This window comes from Siniperca chuatsi, linkage group LG9 (assembly GCF_020085105.1).
Source record: "Siniperca chuatsi isolate FFG_IHB_CAS linkage group LG9, ASM2008510v1, whole genome shotgun sequence".
NCBI lineage: Eukaryota > Metazoa > Chordata > Actinopteri > Centrarchiformes > Sinipercidae > Siniperca > Siniperca chuatsi.
In genome coordinates, this window is record NC_058050.1 from 12,920,760 (window position 1) to 12,938,219 (window position 17,460).

Below are 17,460 nucleotides of genomic sequence, written 5' to 3' on the forward strand. Positions count from 1 at the left end.
AGACAGGCAGCCTCCAATATTATTGCTGAACAAACCAATAGCCAGATAATACATTTTTCCCTTATCTTTGTGGTGTGTGCCGAGTCTTGGAGGAAGAGAAATAGTTGAGTGAAAAGAGAGTCATAGGGTTCATGGTAATTTACTCCAAAAGGTCACCATCTGCCTGCCTTGCCTCGTGCCCTCTGTGAGATAGCACCCCCCGCCACATTTATCCACCATATAGGCTACAACCCCCCACACAGAACACACACAGCACACACACACGCCCATGCATGTATATCACCACACTAGGGGTTTTCTTACAAACCCAGCAGCGGCAGAGGAGGCGCAATGGCCCCTGCGCCCTGCGGGTGTGAACGGTGTGCAGGCAGCGGGCAGCACGCCACCGGAGCTGATAAGCCTCTCTGCACGATGAAGAAGAAACGACTACAACGCACACAAATGCAAGAGCACGGATGCTGAGGAGGGAAAACTTAACCTTTATGTTACTCAACTTCTTTGTAGCCAGAGCAGATTATTACTACACCTCTAGGCTGGAGTTTCAGAATGGTCTATACTTGTTTGAAAGCAGCAGCAAACAAATCAAAGATAAGCTGCAGCAGTTAGTGTTTTAGAAAACTTATATATATATATATATATATATATATATATATATATATATATATATATATATATATATATATATATCAAGATCACTGATCTGGACCAATGCCCTGCCTTAGAAATCCTGCAGGGCCTTCCTTGAGGACACAGAGGACACTCTTCTGTTATTTACTGAGAATTTGAAGGTTTTTAGGAACCTGCAGGGAGTTTACCTTCTACAATTAAAAACTTACACATAGTGGATATTTTATAGGCGGATTGCAGTAGTTTGAGACTCAATATACCCAAATGTGACTACAAGACTTTTAAACAGCATTAAGACCTTGTTGTTTTAACAACAGAGAATGTAATTAAGAGACTTGGACTCATGACCTGAGTATCTCCAAAATCCTGGCTATGGCCCTGTCACTTGGTACTCCAGCACACAACCACACCACTCTCAGGCCTTTCATACTTTAGTAAAGTTCTAGTTTAACAAAGTTTATAGACTCTTTAAACTTTCAAACTCTTCTTCTCTGCTTTCACTTTGTTTTACTGTTGGCCCTACTCAACATACTCCTACTCCTGCAGCCACTTCTACACTTACTCCTCTGGCAGCAAGACATATCTGACCTTTCTGAACTTGGCAAATAATGCCTTTTCGTATTAAACACCACATTCCATATCAAAAAATGCTTCATGAAGGACTTTGTTTATTCGTGTCATTCATTTTATTGGGTCGTATGTGAATGTTGTAAAACTGTGTGCATTCTCATTTGACTATCTAACTGATTTTAGGGGGGCAATTTTGGAAGGCAGCGCTTGAAAAACAGAGACTTTCTGGACAAATAAATAAATAAATTAAAATATCTTTGGGATGACCAAGTTAAGCTTGTAAGTAAAACCTTGCCCATTCAATATTTCAACCAAACAACACAATTTTTATTAAACAAACAGGCAAACAACTAGTTACAATGCAGACTTGGCACCAAAAACAGACATTTAGGGTAAATGTCTCTTTTTGGCTGTAGTAGGCCACTCCTTTCTGAGGAAAACTAGGCCTGTTCATTCACGTTTGAGACTCAACGGCGCCATCATTTGGAGGAAACTGGCTACATCACCAAAGCAAATATGACATACCACTTAACTTCTCTGTTGTTACAATTTTATTTAAAATGAAGCTTAATTAATAATAATTTTTCCCACACTGTTTATTGTTTTTGCATGAAAAAAAATAATCTTCCGTTTATCTGTAATAACAATCTCATAAACTCTGGTGGTAACAAAGAAAAAATTGCTACAGCTTCTTAAAACAGAAAATAAATTACATGTTCTTTAGATAATAGATAAATTACTATCCTTTTTTGTTTTTATATAAAAAGGGTTTTTTTTACTACGAGAGATTAGAGACAAGAATGACACATTCAAAGCCACAATAGCAACACACACACACACACACACACGAACCACACAGACACATTACACACGCAAACATCCAAAACTCACAAGTACAATAAAGTCACTGCTTCTCTTGTCGAATGCAAAATACAATAGTTATATGACAGTTAGATGTGAATAAATGCAGTCTACAACAATGCTTCTGATAAATCTACTCAGTTATAAAACATAAGCGCCTACTATGTTCAAGAAATTATAGACATTAAAACATATCTGACAAATATACAGACTCCTCATCTTTGAGTGGGCAGGGTGTATTGTGTGTGTATTAAGAGAAAAAGAGCAAAGTAAAAACAGTAATAAGAGAAAGAGAGAAAAAGCATTACTTACACACATATACAGAGGTTGATTGCATTTGATCCATATCATAATCTACCTTATTAACAGACTGTTGTAAGAAAGCAGCTTTTTCATTCTCTGCGATGTTTCCTAATTCTGACTTCACCTAGTCTCATAGGACAGATTCATCATCCCCTCCCACGAAGGTGATGATGGATGCAAATAAAAGATATATTGAGATGAGGTGAGAAAAAAGGAAGGACATGAAGTTGTTCTTTTAATACCTTGGCCGTGCCGTGATTACTAACATGCAAAATTAGGTCAGCCAGCCAGGAGTGAATCATTTTACATCTCCAAACCTGTGCGTCAAGTTCTTGGTTAAAGGCGATATTCTATATTTTTATTATTGTCAACAAATCGCATGAAATAAACAAAACCAACAACGAATTGAAACTAACACGTACTAGCTGAGCAGCCAAAGCCTTTTATAGCTTATTTCCTTGTGCCACAGAGCTCCATTGTTAACAAAAACAATTAAAAACACATAAATGAGACACACCGTTGCACTGGGTGACGTGTTCCTTCATTAAGATGAACACGGGCACTGTAGTTTATTTTGAGTGAATCCTACTTACACTGTCCTGGTGTCATAAATACTCACTAATGTGTGTTAGCTGAAAATAGTCTCTAACAAAGGCACTATTTTCTCTTGTTTGAGTGACATTTACTATAAACTACAGCGCCCAGATGTTTTAGACAATTACAGAGCTTTTAAAAAAAAAACTATATATTTGTTATTAATCATCAGTAGGAACAAATAGACTTGGGGTTGAATGCCAGAGACATGGTTGGGGAAGTCAGAAAGTGTTGACACACTAACACATGTTAATGCATCACTTTTTATGTGATTTGTTGACAAGAAGAAAAGTATAGAACACCATTAGTCTTATCACTTCATAATTTCATTGTTTTTTTACAAGTCGCATCCTCTTAAGTTTAGTAAAAAAAAATGCAACTATGAGTCTTCACATCTTAGCCGTGGATTTTAACTCCAACAGCTCTCTTTAAAAAGACCTACATGGATATGTAATTGACATGAATACGCTGAAGGACTGTACAGACTCTGTGCTGCTCGTCTAACATCCATGTCTAATATCCTTCTTGTTTGGGAAGAATCTCACCTCTTCCCGCTCTGATATATTTGGTCACTTACTGCCATGGTCACCACACTCCTTTGGTTCATCTGTCCAAATACTGAACTGAACAATAAGAGGACACTTAGGGAAATATTTTTGGCAAACATTAAAAGACATACGATATGTTAATGAAATCCTTCTAGCTTAGTTTGGGGGGTAGCCACTATAGCACAGTGGGGAACATCTGCAGTGTACAGAAACACAGTAGATCTATTCCAGTAGATCTTCAGCACACATATTACTACAGTATACATTTTATCTAGCACACATGGTAATGATTTGTTCAGCACATTTCTTTTCATAGTTAGTGGTATGTATGCATGTCTGATTACATCTGTTTTAAGATCCTGTAGATTAGAAAGAATCTTAAGAAAAGGCTAAATCTGCTGTTGAAACACAGTTGTGTCCTCAGTGAGCACTTTCCATTATAATCTCTCAGCCATTGAAAAGAGTTGAAATCACAGCAAATGAATCACTCAGCCCTGTATGACACGTTATGAAACTGTTAGAGCTGATGCACAAAGTAAACAGATGCAAGCTCAGTGGAATATGTGGTTCTAAAAGACAATATAAAATACTGCATGGAGAACTGGGAAAAGGAACCGGCTGCTTTCACAGTGTTTTACCTGAAGAATCAGGAGAAAATAGCTAAATGTTATCTGATGGCCATCACAGGGATTATATCTACTCTGGGCTGTCCATTTCTATAGACTTGTCATTTCAGGGACCCTTTTGACCTAATCCTTGACTTCTTGCACACCTGGGCTGTCTGTGATTGGCTGGTCAGTGCCTCTTGGCACGCTGAGCACTTTGGGTACACGAGGCACAGCAGGCGGTCTTGTAGTAGGAGTAGACGCACAGCCTGGCCTGAACCACCGTCACACAGTTGTGACGTCTGTCCCGGCAGTTTTCATCTGTGAACAGAGAGGAGGAGAGAGAGGTTGGTAGGGAGAAAGACCAAGACACACATGCATACACTGTCACATTGTCACACACCAACCTGAGACTTGTGGACTGCAGGGTATTGTGTTGCAGATTTGCTCCTGTTCAGGTCTGGGGCTCGAATCACAATCCTGGCTGTGCTTTTTGTCTTCTGTTAGACACCGTACCTCTCTCATTTGTAATCCTTTTCCACAAGAACGTGAGCACTGAGAACAGATACAGTAAATAATATGGTTATAAATTAAAATAACTAATTATTTGTAGTAGTGAATAAATACTGCGACAATCTTCTGAAACTTCTACTGGAGTTGTCCTGACAAATCTTTTTTGTTCTGTCACATCATCATTTTATTCTCAGATCCCGCTCCCTCCCCCCTCGTCTCTCACCGCGCTCCACTCTGTTGTGAACCACCGTGGCTGACACTCTCCCATCTCACACTCTTGGACCGCGGCAGGCTTGTCCAGGTGAGCACACTCCCTGGCTGGTGCGACAGTAAAATCATTCCCCGTCTTCTGGACACAAATGATGTCCCGTCGCTGAGTTCCATTCCCACATAGGACATTACACTGGAAAGAGAAGAAAAATCTCTATATCAGGAATACAGTAGCTGTGTTTATTGAACTACTTGATCTGTCAGTGCAATACGAATGCCCTTTCACTCCAAAACAAACATACAAAACCTTTACATTAAAAAAACCCCTAAATAATTAAATAAGATGTCAGATGACACAAAAGACTACATAATGTCAACATCTTTATACTATAAATTAAAAAGAGAAACATCTCAGAAAGCAAAAAAACACAAGAGGTAAAAATACATTCTCATTTTAAAATGACTATACAGTAAAAAAACATTGACAAATTCTTTCCTTCTAATCAATTTTTCCTCTATTTGTCTCTGTATTTCCTTCAGCCTTTATTCCCTCCATCCTACCTGTGTCCAGGGGCTGCTGTACCACATGGTTGTTGGCACACAGGGACCCCCATTGCAGGCCTTCATTTCTGCTGGTTTATCCCCAACACAGTCCCCTCCTCCTCCACCCTCTCTGACCCCTCCTCGAGTCAGACACACCACTTCTCTCCTCTGCACCCCGGGGCCACACTGCGCAGAACACTGAGGGACAAAGTGGAAAATCATGTTGAGGATTAATGTTAAGTGCAGTGAATGTTTATTCCTTCACTTCTGTGTATGTGTGTTACTCACAGTGTTGGACCAGTCAGTGAAATACCAGTTGGTTACACAGGGCCCCATGTGGCACTCCTCACTTCCTTGTGGGCGAGCCCTGGAGTTGCACTCCTTGTCGTTGACGATGCTGCCTTGATCGCTGACGCAGCGCACACTCCTTGTCCTCCTCCCAACTCCACAGTCCACTGAGCACTATGGCAAATGGAGAGGAGAACAACAAGAATGAGTATAAACAGATGAAAGAAAGGGCATAATACCAGTCGACAAAAAAGGTTGACGGTTGCTTATCAATCAATTAATTTCTTTTTTTCCCAAAGGGCAATTGGTGGCACAGCAGTAAAACAGAAACACAAGATAAGCACATACATACATGATATAAATACAAAAGAGAAATGAGTAACAGAGGTCACAAGTTAAAAAACTTAAATCATGAATGAAAATATAAAATCTTGTGTAATCATTCATCATGTAAAACTATAAACAGTTTTTGGTTGGTTGGAACTTTCTTATGAATAATATCTATTTTAATTCTTCATTTTACTCAAAATGTGTAACTGATTAATTGAAAAACTTTAAAAAATGATTTGTTGCAACCCAACCCATGGCACAGTGTCTGCAGCAGTCTGTGACTTGAAAAGTACTTAAATAGTTGTATGCTAACCTAATGAAGGAATTTTAAAATTTATGATAGAGACACAGTGCCATAATTTGAAAGGACCATGCCAAAATTAAAAGGAACTCCATGTACACAAACACTAGCTTGTTTTAACCCTAACTCCACCCACTCTCTCCCTTTCAGTTTGTGTTATGTTTGCAGAGTCTGTGTTACATTACTCAGCCTCTTTTTTTATCATGTACGCTGACCTATTAGCAGATGCATTTCCCAATCACATACTGGTGTTGTTGACCTACCGTGCTCCAGTCAGAGCTGACCTCCCAGTGGGAGCAGAGGCGGAGCTCACACTCCTGTGTGGACTCTGGTGGAGTGAGGTTGGCACAGCGCTGCGGGTGGACCATGGTGGAGCGATTTCCAAAGCTCTGCCTGCACTGGAGCTGCCTCTGCTGCACCCCAGGGCCACAGGACACACTGCACTCTGACCATGAACTGGCCTCCCAGCTAAGAGAAACAGTAAGGGAGAGGGAGAGAGAGAGAGAGGGACATGTTGAAGCTCAATATTTTTCATACCACACTGGCAGATTTACTTGTTTAAAAAAAATGTGACTTTAAGGACTCGAAGTACAGACAAAAATGACTTGATAAGGAGATTCTGCAGTGTGGTTTTCTTGCAGTCAATTATCAGCTATGAAAAATGCATGTTTTGGAACTGAATATAAATCTGTATAATGTGTATGTCTTCAAGGTAACTGTGTATTTTCTCACAATGGTGGGCAGGGATGTGTGTTACAAGGCTCCTCCTCAGGGACAGGTTTGGCTGCAGAGTCACATTTCCTCTCCGGGACTTCCTCGTCTGTATGGCGGTCTATACACAGAACGATTCTGTACTGAGAACCTACAGAGAGACAGAGATGGATAGATAGAGAATGAGAAAGACATCATTTCCACGTTCTTGTACTTGCACCTACCAACCAGAGGAGGGAGGCATCACAACAGCCAGAGTAAGTAAGCATAATTTTGTGTACAAAGCAATTCATTTTAAAATGACAAATATATGAAGATCTACAAGGCTCATCAGAATCTAACCTTTGCCACAAGAAGTAGAACACTCAGTGAGTCCACCTCTCCTCCACACAAATGGTGGCTGAGTGTCCAGTGGCAGGTCAGTGCGAGGGGGGATCCGAGCATTCCTGTTGGGTGCAGAGCCTCGAGGACGTGACCTCTCAGGTGTCCACCAGTCCGAGGAGGGAGGAGAAAAGACAGAGGAGGAGGAGGAGGAAGAGGGGAAAGAAGGGATCGAAACAGGAGGAGGAGCAGGAGGAGGGTCTTCTACTGACACAGTGAGAGGACCTGGGAGAGAAAAATAAAGACAAATTAGAAAGCACAGGAAAGGTGGGAGAGAGCGTCAAAGATTGGGAAACAGACATGAGGAGGAGGATAAAAGAGCGATAAAGAGGGAGGAAAGAGGTGAAACACGAATGTTGAAATATGGATGAAGGCAGCTAGTCTGAGGCTAATGATGTCATGATGAGGTCAGGGTCTCATGACAGCGAACATGTGGACCAGATAGCCTCCCATCTAGGTCATACACAAACACACTTATACAATAATCCCTCCCACTTGGCCCATAACCACACCCATCGTAATCCATAAACACGTCAGTCATTCTCCAAGGACATGGGTTGCAGTAGTGTTTCCTTGAGTAATTTGGAAAGAATGAATCTTGATTTAGGTTTCAATTCTGCCACTGACAAGATTCAACTATGTGCTGTACATGACTGTCAAGAACCCAGTTTCTCTTCGCTACTGTATGGGACATGCAGAAAACATGGCTGGCAAACAGAAGAAGGAAAATCAGTGCGACGGACGTACTGCGAAGGGGTGCCCTCCCTGGCTCTCGCTCCCTTGGCCTCTCTCTGGGTGCCTCTCTGGGTGTCTCCCTCTCTCTCTCCGTCAGCCTCTCCCTCTCTACCTCCTTCTTTTCCACCGGGACATAAAACTCATAGTCGATGCCCGGGTTCTCCTTGTGGAAAATGATCTGGAGAGCAAAACAGGGTGAGAAAACAGAAAGAACTAGAGGTGAAAAACAGCGAATGACAAGAAACAGCCTAAAACCTCTTTGCGGATCCCCATAGAGAAATGTATGTCTCCTTTCCTTTGCAGGGAGGTTAGAGGTCGGAATGAGCTACAGAACAGCCACTATGGCCCTGGCAGGGAATCCGTGTCATGTTCAAGGATGCCACAGCAGGGTGTATGCTTGTCACCATGTGTCCCCCCACTTACTGAGAAGCCCTGCAGCCCATCTCATAAGACTTAACATAGTCAAGGTCATCTAAATCAGCTGGAGTCCCATGGCAACAACATTTTGATCTGTTATTTTTTGCCAGAGATGTCAATGTAATACAGTTAGTAGCTCAATCTGTCGATGCAATTTAGGGATTAAAGCGATACACATAATCCTCTGTAAAACAGCAATGTGTCGTTTTCACACTTTGGTTTTTGTATAGATTAAACAACAAGTTATAACGTGTTAAATAGTGAGCTTTAGAGGTGCTGGTAGGCAGATTTTGTTACCTTTGGACAGAGTACTACATATTTCCCCCTGTCTTTTATGCTAAGCTAAGCTAACCATCTGCTGGCGGTTAAGATGCCAATGAACTGCAAGCAGCTAACCGTTGAAGGCTGGCGGGAGCCGGAAACAAATCTAAGTACGGAGTAAACAATGGGTGTAGCTAGGGGTGTAATTTGTGCTATGTAGGCATAAGCCCTGATCATCACACGCCGGGCGGGACAAGCTGAGATGTCATAAAACAGCCAGTGTACAACCGATAAACACTTCTGATTTGGTCTTTTTCATAGTTTTTTCTGTGACGCCACCCCCAAACTTTATCGTTTTGTCCTACCAGTGGCAAGGCTCTACAGGGAGCAGTCTTGTCTTTCTATTTTTCCTCCATCCAACTATTTCTTTTCCAGCGTGTAATGAGCATTATAGCCTCACAGTGCTACTGGCATGGTTATAGACTTTAAGTCTTTATATATCTTATTTCAAAAGGCTAAAAAATGCAGGTGATTCCAGAGGAGATCAATCTCTGGCTTTGATAGATGCTTGCTATTTTTACCTCCTCTTGCCCGTAGCTACTGGATGCAAAGCTGCAGATGACTCCTCTTCTTTAATAAGATCTTAGCCTGAGGTTAGAGTTGTTATTATTAAGCCCTGGATAGTCTGATGTGGCTCAGGCTAAGCTTCAGTACAGCTGACTTTATCCCGCCATAATGCTAAAATAATGCTGCCTATCTGGAGGATGTTGACACAGAGCAGGAGAGCATAGCCTCAGTCTTACAACAATGTTATAGAGATTATATATATAAATATTCTGTGTATACACATGTGTCTATGTGTATGTGTGCGATTCTTATCATTAACTTAATTTTGCCATGCCTGGGTTCATGTTTGCTTACAGGGTTAAAAGAAATGCCTTACATATAGCTGTAGCTGTGTGGTGGTGGGTCCTGGAGCCCTGAGGGACTCGCCTCTCTCTTCCTCCCCCTCCGCCTGTGCTCTAGGTCGGGTGTAGGTGAAGGTAGTCCCTCCTGCCTGGTACTCCCCTGGGGGATCCACAGCCCAACGCCCGTTCACCACTGAAGTCCCGGTGCCACTCCTCATGGCTGGAGAAATGGGGTTGTGGGTGGAGTGTCAGAATGGCAGACAAGAGGAATGGAGCAATATTTGACTCAAGTTTTCTTTTCTTGTTTTGACCTTGTATAGTCTACATGGTGGTGAATTCTTAGGAAAGCCCCATGAGCTCAAACACACTCTCAGACAGACAAACACACACTTCAAAGTGCTGTCTCATTACCAAACAGGGGGCTGGCAAGACAAACACTCACACATACACGTACACACTTCACTGGTTCCTTATGGGCTCTAACAATACTGGCTTTATCTGCTTGGAGTCTGTGAGGCTACAAAATTTACAGTCTTAGTCCAAGCCAGCACACACATGCTCATGGGCCAACTCTCATTCCCAAATCTGCAATTCCCTCGCCAACGTCTCACTTTTACTGGAGCTGCAACCAGTATTATTTAAGAAACACTTATGTGTGTGTGTGTGCATAATTTTGTTTGTGTCTATTAGATCTTACCCAGATAATTAGGGCTGGCTCGTCTCTCCGTAATATTAATGAATGTAGCTCTGGGCGGGATGTCGAGGATCTTGTGGTAACCAAGGGGGACCGTGACATTTTGGAAGCTTCCCGTCACCTTTCGACAGGAGGTGTCCCGCCCACCACACACTCCACACTTGTCAATCACAGAGTCTGAGCCCAGTACCCCATCGCAACCCTCAGTCTGGCAGGAGAAGAAGGTGAAAAGATGTGAGTGATGGGTCAGACAATGAGGGGGAAAGTGGGGCAGGGGAACAAGAGAGATGTGGGAGGAGGGGTGGGGACAGAACAGAGAATAACTATTCCAATCTTGTAGACACATCACATCCATTGCCAGTGTTTATTTCACCGTTGTTTGTGTAAATTGGTAACTGTTGATCGCTAGATTCCTACCAGAAAAAAGAAGAACAGAAAGCGAGAGTGCAAATGAAAGAGAGAGGGAAAGATACAGAGAAAAGAGGCCCAGAGTAGGGTAATAAAAAAAAAGATTGGAGACGCTCTGAATCTGAATGCCAGGCTTAAATCAACCTCCAGACATGAGACTAAGAGAGCCAGGTTCTGGACTTTGTCAACCCCGGCTAGACCGGAGGGGCTCAGTCACTTGAAGCTAAAATCTCACACACATGCACATTTAAATGCACTCACCAGACATTGTCCTTCTACACACACGTCATTTGAGCTGACGTTGACGCAGGGGGTCCCGTCTCTGACACGCTCTGCCTGACGAACATAGAAACGATAACCGGCAGGTCTGCAGGTCAGCTCGCACTGCTTGTCCGCACCAACTGCAACATAAAGAGGATAGGAGGATTATTTCACAACGTATGTGTTTGTCTTAAGTGTGAGATCTCCTGCGTGACTGTGTGTTTCTATCTGCATCTGCCTGGCGTGGAGAAAACGCAGCTGGGCGATGAGCGTCTTTCCATGTGGTCAGGAAACCGAGGCCAGACCATATAACCCCTGACTGTCAGACAGCACCAAAGCGATTAGCTATTTCTCCTGCTGCTCGCTCGTATGAGTGCACTCACTGCTGCACCTTCCCAGGAGATACATACTCAGAAGAAAGGTGTAAACATAAGCCTGAGGAAGGTTTGATTTATGAGAGGAACCCAACGGGCACATACAGCAGGGAGACATGTACTTGGGAAGAGACAGCAGAGGGGAAGAATCCGAGAAAGAGAAGACCACTTCAAGGTAAAAGAGGAAATTGAAGTCCTTCAGTACAGAGAGAATAGGCAGACAAATAGACGAGTGGAGAATACAAAAGATCTCACGAGGGAATAGGGGTGGGATACGAACAAAAAATGTGGAGAAAGTAAGAAGAGTGTGTCTATGTGGTGAAATACAATAAGCAGATTTAAAAGAATAGTTCAACATCTTGGGAAATACGCTTGCTTATTTGCTTTCTTTCTATGAGAAGATATTAATGTCTGTAGTAGTTACACCATGTAACCTCTAAAACCATAAACTGTCATTTTTACATATTTGTTTATGTAAGGATTAAACAAACAAGATATACAATGTGTTATTTAGTGAGCTTTAGAGGTGTTGATAGGTGTATTTTTGAACTTTGGACAGAGCAAGGCCAGCTGTTTCCAGAGCTAAGCTAGGCTGGCCACGTCCTATCTCCAGCTCTGTACTTAAAGGGGAAGTGCGCCAATTTTACACATCAAATACTGTTTACAGGTCTTGGGGAGTTCAACTGCATCTGTGAAAAAAGTAGTGTAAAGCCTTTTGCGACTCGAGGGAGCTGTGTGAAGTCTGATAAATCGCCTCAAGTGATGTCACTTGAGTCAGCGTCGGTTGGGGCTGAAGACTACAAGTTTTAAAATGAAAACAATCTGCAGATGTGCAGTTAGAAAGAAGTGAGTTTACCAGACCTCTGTAGCCCGCTCTGCATCTCTGCTTGAGGCTAGTAGCTCGAGGCAACATTAGCTGCTACTAGCATAACACACCCGAATCTCTGACCAAACTGTTGGTTGCAGAGTTGCATTGTGGGTAATGTAGGCGCCAGGTTTTGACAAGAAAGAGGAATGTGTGGAATAAAAAAGACAACATAGCTCTGATTCTGCTGAAGCAACTATGATACTTTTTTTAAAAGTCTATTGTGAGTTGTTGTTGTATGTTGAATGTTATAGAAGTGCATTGCTAAATCGTACTCGAACACATAGACATGAGATGATATTCTTGTCTCATTCTTGGAAAGAAAGCAAATAAGCTTAGCTCCCAAAATGTTGAACTATTCCTTTAAGAGGAGAGAAGAGATAGGGGGCTCAACTGTTCATCATTGCTCTTTGAGGTTAGAGATTGGGGTTGTAACAGGGGATAAAGGTCTCGGGCAGAGCTGATGTGTGTGTGTGTGTGTGTGTAAAATACAGCTATAGACATGAGCTCATAGCATGAGTAAGGGGTCATAGTTGCATAGATTTAGTTGCAGATGGGAGGGAGGAGTTTCTGTCACTGGGAGTGCAGGGGTTAAAAGGACAAATTCTGTGCTTCTGAAATTATGGCTTCTCACTGTGGTTTCATATTTCTCTGCCAAATTACGACAGAAATTAACCCTCTATTGAATTCTATATAAATATGAACAGTATGACAACGTGCCAAAAGTGGTCAAAAACTATTTTTACTTAAACTTTATTTACTTTTATATTATTCTGTCCTTGATGCAGTTTGAAATGTTTTTGACATTTTAAAGTAATCAAAGTGTGGTTCTGATATTACACCAAATGCCACTTAATCTTCATATAATAACACTGAAGGTTGTTTCACCATGGGAAGATTCCCTCTCCCAGTTCAATAAGCCATCAGCAGCAAGTAAAAATGCAAAAAGTGTGTAGTATGTAGTCACAGAAACTCCATATGCTTTTACAGAATCTCTGAAGTTCCTTGAATCTCTTCATTCAAGTACATCAGTGCTTTGTCAGGTATAAGTAGTAAAACTGGAGTGTTAAGATGCCATTTCATTGTTTTGTTGGTTTCCATTTCAGCAGGACACCACCCAAAGGATAAGGTGCAAAGGAAACTTGGACAATTTCAGTAAAAGGGCCGAGTGAACCAAGAATTATCTTAATGACAAAAAAGTGGCCTACTGTAGGCTTTCTTCAGCAGATTTCCAAAATACATCTGCACAGGGATGAGCCACGTTGTGAGTATCGAGAAAAAAAACACTTAAGCTTGGACCGAGACACCATTTACAAGTTTGTGCTTTTGCGAGTTAGAAATCCTGATCCATTGTTGTTTGCCTGACCAAATATATTAAGGACATCACAGAGTGTATTTTATCTCACTAAGTGGCTAGAAGTGGTCAGGAAGTCATACACGTGAAGCAATTGACCCAAGCTGAATGTTTATCTTTCCACTACTTTGTAGGAAAACTAAGGTAATACATAACTAGGTGCATCAATTTGCTTATAAATATACACCGAAAATGTAGTGGTGATCCTTCAGCATCGGTAAACATCACCTCCACAATACTTTTAGAGTTCAGGGAGATTTGACAGATCACAGCAGACTTATCAGAGTTTATTTTGTTGCTGGTAAATTTAATGAAACCTGTGAATGTTTCTAAAATATGGCAAGAGAGGGCTTAAAACATTAGCAAAGAAAAAGAAAGAAAAAAAAGAAAATACAACCATGTGTCATCAGCATTTGTGGATATCTGGTGCCAACGAGAGAAAGAAGAGGAATGAAGGGGTGCTATTTTATTGTCTCTGGTTTAAACAATGTGGGACCAAAACTGCTTCCATTTCGAAAAAAGCCATCAGTGAGTATTTAAAAAATAAAGATGATTTTATTTTCTAACCTACTATTACTACTTACTTGCTATTATTTTTTGTAAGATCTTATGATGACTCCGACCTTCAGTATCTTCCTGTAATCTGTTTTACTCTGATGGTATTTTATCAGAAAATGAATCTGTTATTTTAAAGTACTTGATATAACAATGTGGGTTAAAATTTCTATAAATCTCCTATTTTTAGTGATTTTACCAATTGATTTAACTGTTTTTGATTAACACATGAATGTCAATCTTGTTAGTTGCGCCTAACTACTGTACAATAATGGGTATGAAAGCATGAGTCACAGTCCATGACTGCCGTGCAAACGAGCCAAACTTCTATCTCCACTTATTTGCTACCATTCTTTTGTTACTGTCTGATAACTGCAGAGGGACAGATATCCAGCACATATTTATAAAGAAAGAGAAAGGGAGGCAATGTTCCCACCCTCTCTCCACCCTGGTTCTCTCTATCCGTCTGTCATAGTTATCTTTGAGAGATTAGACCGGAGACAGTGACAGAAAAGAAAGGGGGAGCTAAAAGTGGGAGACGTGTTGCCACTCATGTACTCTCTGCCTCTCTCCCTGTATGCTTCCTCCTCATCTCCCTCATTCTCCATTTCCTCTTCTTCCTGCCCTGAAGTCATGTTCGAGCACTCTCCTACTACTAATCACCTTTAAAGTTTCTCTCTATTTTCGGTATTTATCTTTCATTTGTCTCTAGCTACTTCGCTCTGCTTCTCTGTTTCTCTCTTTGCCTCGATCTCTGGCCTCTCTTTCTCTTCCCCTGTCTCTCTCTCCCTCTATGAGCTCAGTGCTCAGACAGTGGAATATATGTTGTCTAAATATACTTCCCCACTATCTCTCCGTCTAAACAAACTTCAACAGGGAGAGAGAAAGAGAGAGGCAGTGGGACAGGAAGAGGGGAGGCTGGGTGCACAGAGAGGGGATGAGGCCTGAAAAAAAGGGAATATTCAAGTAAAACAACACCTGCACATGCAGCGCTTACAAAACGAGAGAGGTACTGCTATTCAGAGCTGAGCTTGAGGGGGAAAACATTACCACCAAAATGAATCAGGACTATCACTTTTGTGGCTTATAAGTGTAGTGGCATCTTTACAGTTTAAGCTTCCAGATCTAAACCATAGGCCACAACACTTTGCAGTACATACATAATAGGGCTGTCACCTTGGAGGCAAAAAATCTCACACTAAGTAGCAAGAGCTGACTGCATGGTTTAACATAAATACTTATGGGAAATATATGCAGTGCCGTACAGAGTCCTAAACAGATGAGTGCAGCTGGAGAGAAATGACTAATACAGTATTCAATGTCGAAACACACACACACTGCTCGCAGCCTCCAGTGTGTTGATGGGAAGCTAGATATGAAGGTTTGGGTTGTAGCCAATGGAACTGGACTGGAGTAAACAGTGCGATACAGTTTACTTAGCGGAGTGGAAAAGGATCCAGCGCCGATCGAGTGTGTCTGACCCAGCTGACGTCATCTGCAAATACCTTTGACACATACAGTACTGTATCTATCCCCATCAGAGTCATACCACAGACACTGATAAATGGGACATCTGCCATTTGGTGGCTTCTTCTATCCAAAAAAATTCTCACAGTAATACGTCTTTCTAATGCCAGAACCATGATTTACCTCTCTGTCATCGGTTGTCTCTGTTTCTCTCTGTCTAATCCTCTCCTCCTCTCAGCAGATCTCAAGGACACGGTGGTTTAAAATAATCCAGAGTGGAGCAGAGGGCAAGGATGCACAGCAGATAGAGAAAATTTAAGAGAAGCTCATTTCAGGATAAATACAGTAATCTCTCTCTTTCCCCTCACAAACACACAGAGACGGGGTGGTGGGTGAAAGGAAAGCCCCTGTGTGTTTATGCAGACAGTTAGACTCCAGCTGATACCCCGGCGATGACTCCTGGTACAGATGTACAGAATACTTTATCTAGATCTGCCTGCATTCTCAAAACTGGACTGAGGCTGCTCCAACAAGACCAAAAAATACCAGTACAGCCTTTAAGGTGTACTTCCTCTGTGTTGTGTGATCTTGAGCTGACCTTTTACACAAGTAATGGAAATAAGTTACGTAATCCATTCATTATCTATAAATGCTTTTCCTTTGCAGTGTCACAGGGGGGTGACCAGCTCAAACTGGGTGAGAGGCAGAGTACACCCAGGGCAGGTCGCCAGTTTGTGACAGAGCTAACACATACTGTATACGCAGACAACCATTCACACTCACATTCATATATACAGGCAATTAAGAATTTAAAATTATTTGTCTACCATCAGAGATTTTGCCATATTGTAGCTGTCTCTTTAATATATCTGGGTGTATTGGGCCATTTTGGGAAATGTTTCATATTGATGAGAAGGGCCATTGTATGGCAATATTGGACTTTAGTTTAATTTGGTTAATTTATTATTTTTATTATTATTATTATTATTAATTTATCAGCTATTTTATACACTGGATTACACAAAAAGAGACATTCCCATCAGCTTACTTTATCCAAAAAAGTGATTTAGCACAAAATGTACCCACTCAAATGTAATAACAATATATATTGTTGCAATACAAAATTGCATACACCATCATTTTATCCATATAGTCCACTCCTACGTGCATGTCTGTGGATGTTCACAAGGAATCCCATGCAGACACGTGGAAAACATCCACACAGACAGGCGCAAAGCTGGTCAGTGGAATCAAATCTAGGACTACTGCACCAACGTGCCTCCCCAAGCTATGTTATGCGATAACATAAAACTATGGGAGTAAGTTACTCTAAAGCAGCATTAATTGATTTTTGGCCACTAGGGGGCATCTGCACAAGCTGTCAACACAATACTGTCATATTATTACAGTATAAAGTTGTTATGGCAAACTTGATTGCTAACAGTTGCCTAGTGACACATCCAGCAGTCACAGAGCAACATAGCAGAGCAACATCTAGCCACCCACTTACACCCAAATGTAAGTCTCTCCTTTTATCTCTGTTCACCACTAGGAGTGGGAGATATGGAAAATCTTCTATCACGGTATATGTAATTGTATTCACGGTAACGATATATATCATTCACGATACAGTAATTGTTCTGTAAATTCAATTAAGAAATTGTTTAAAATAACCATACCGTACCGTACTTCATCACTTTTGATTATTTTCTTCTTTTATTTGGACCTTCCATACAAACAAACTCCTCCTGCTCTGTATTTACAATTTCACTCTTC

General features: G+C 41.4%; 1 protein-coding gene across 1 annotated transcript in view; it reads right to left on the reverse strand.

The window, feature by feature from the left end:
- Window positions 1-1,502: 1,502 nt before the first annotated feature.
- The window catches only part of adamtsl4 (ADAMTS-like 4), a 37,446-nt gene continuing 21,488 nt past the window's right edge, over window positions 1,503-17,460 (reverse strand). The window contains exons 6-17 of the mRNA XM_044207843.1: window positions 11,070-11,209; window positions 10,404-10,608; window positions 9,742-9,926; window positions 8,133-8,298; window positions 7,347-7,610; window positions 7,026-7,155; window positions 6,557-6,761; window positions 5,663-5,836; window positions 5,393-5,572; window positions 4,845-5,024; window positions 4,516-4,663; window positions 1,503-4,429 (exon numbers count right to left, since the gene is read on the reverse strand). Coding sequence (XP_044063778.1) covers window positions 4,299-4,429; window positions 4,516-4,663; window positions 4,845-5,024; window positions 5,393-5,572; window positions 5,663-5,836; window positions 6,557-6,761; window positions 7,026-7,155; window positions 7,347-7,610; window positions 8,133-8,298; window positions 9,742-9,926; window positions 10,404-10,608; window positions 11,070-11,209 — 2,108 coding nt within the window. The 3' untranslated portion in view covers window positions 1,503-4,298. The remainder of the gene's footprint in view (window positions 4,430-4,515; window positions 4,664-4,844; window positions 5,025-5,392; window positions 5,573-5,662; window positions 5,837-6,556; window positions 6,762-7,025; window positions 7,156-7,346; window positions 7,611-8,132; window positions 8,299-9,741; window positions 9,927-10,403; window positions 10,609-11,069; window positions 11,210-17,460) is intronic.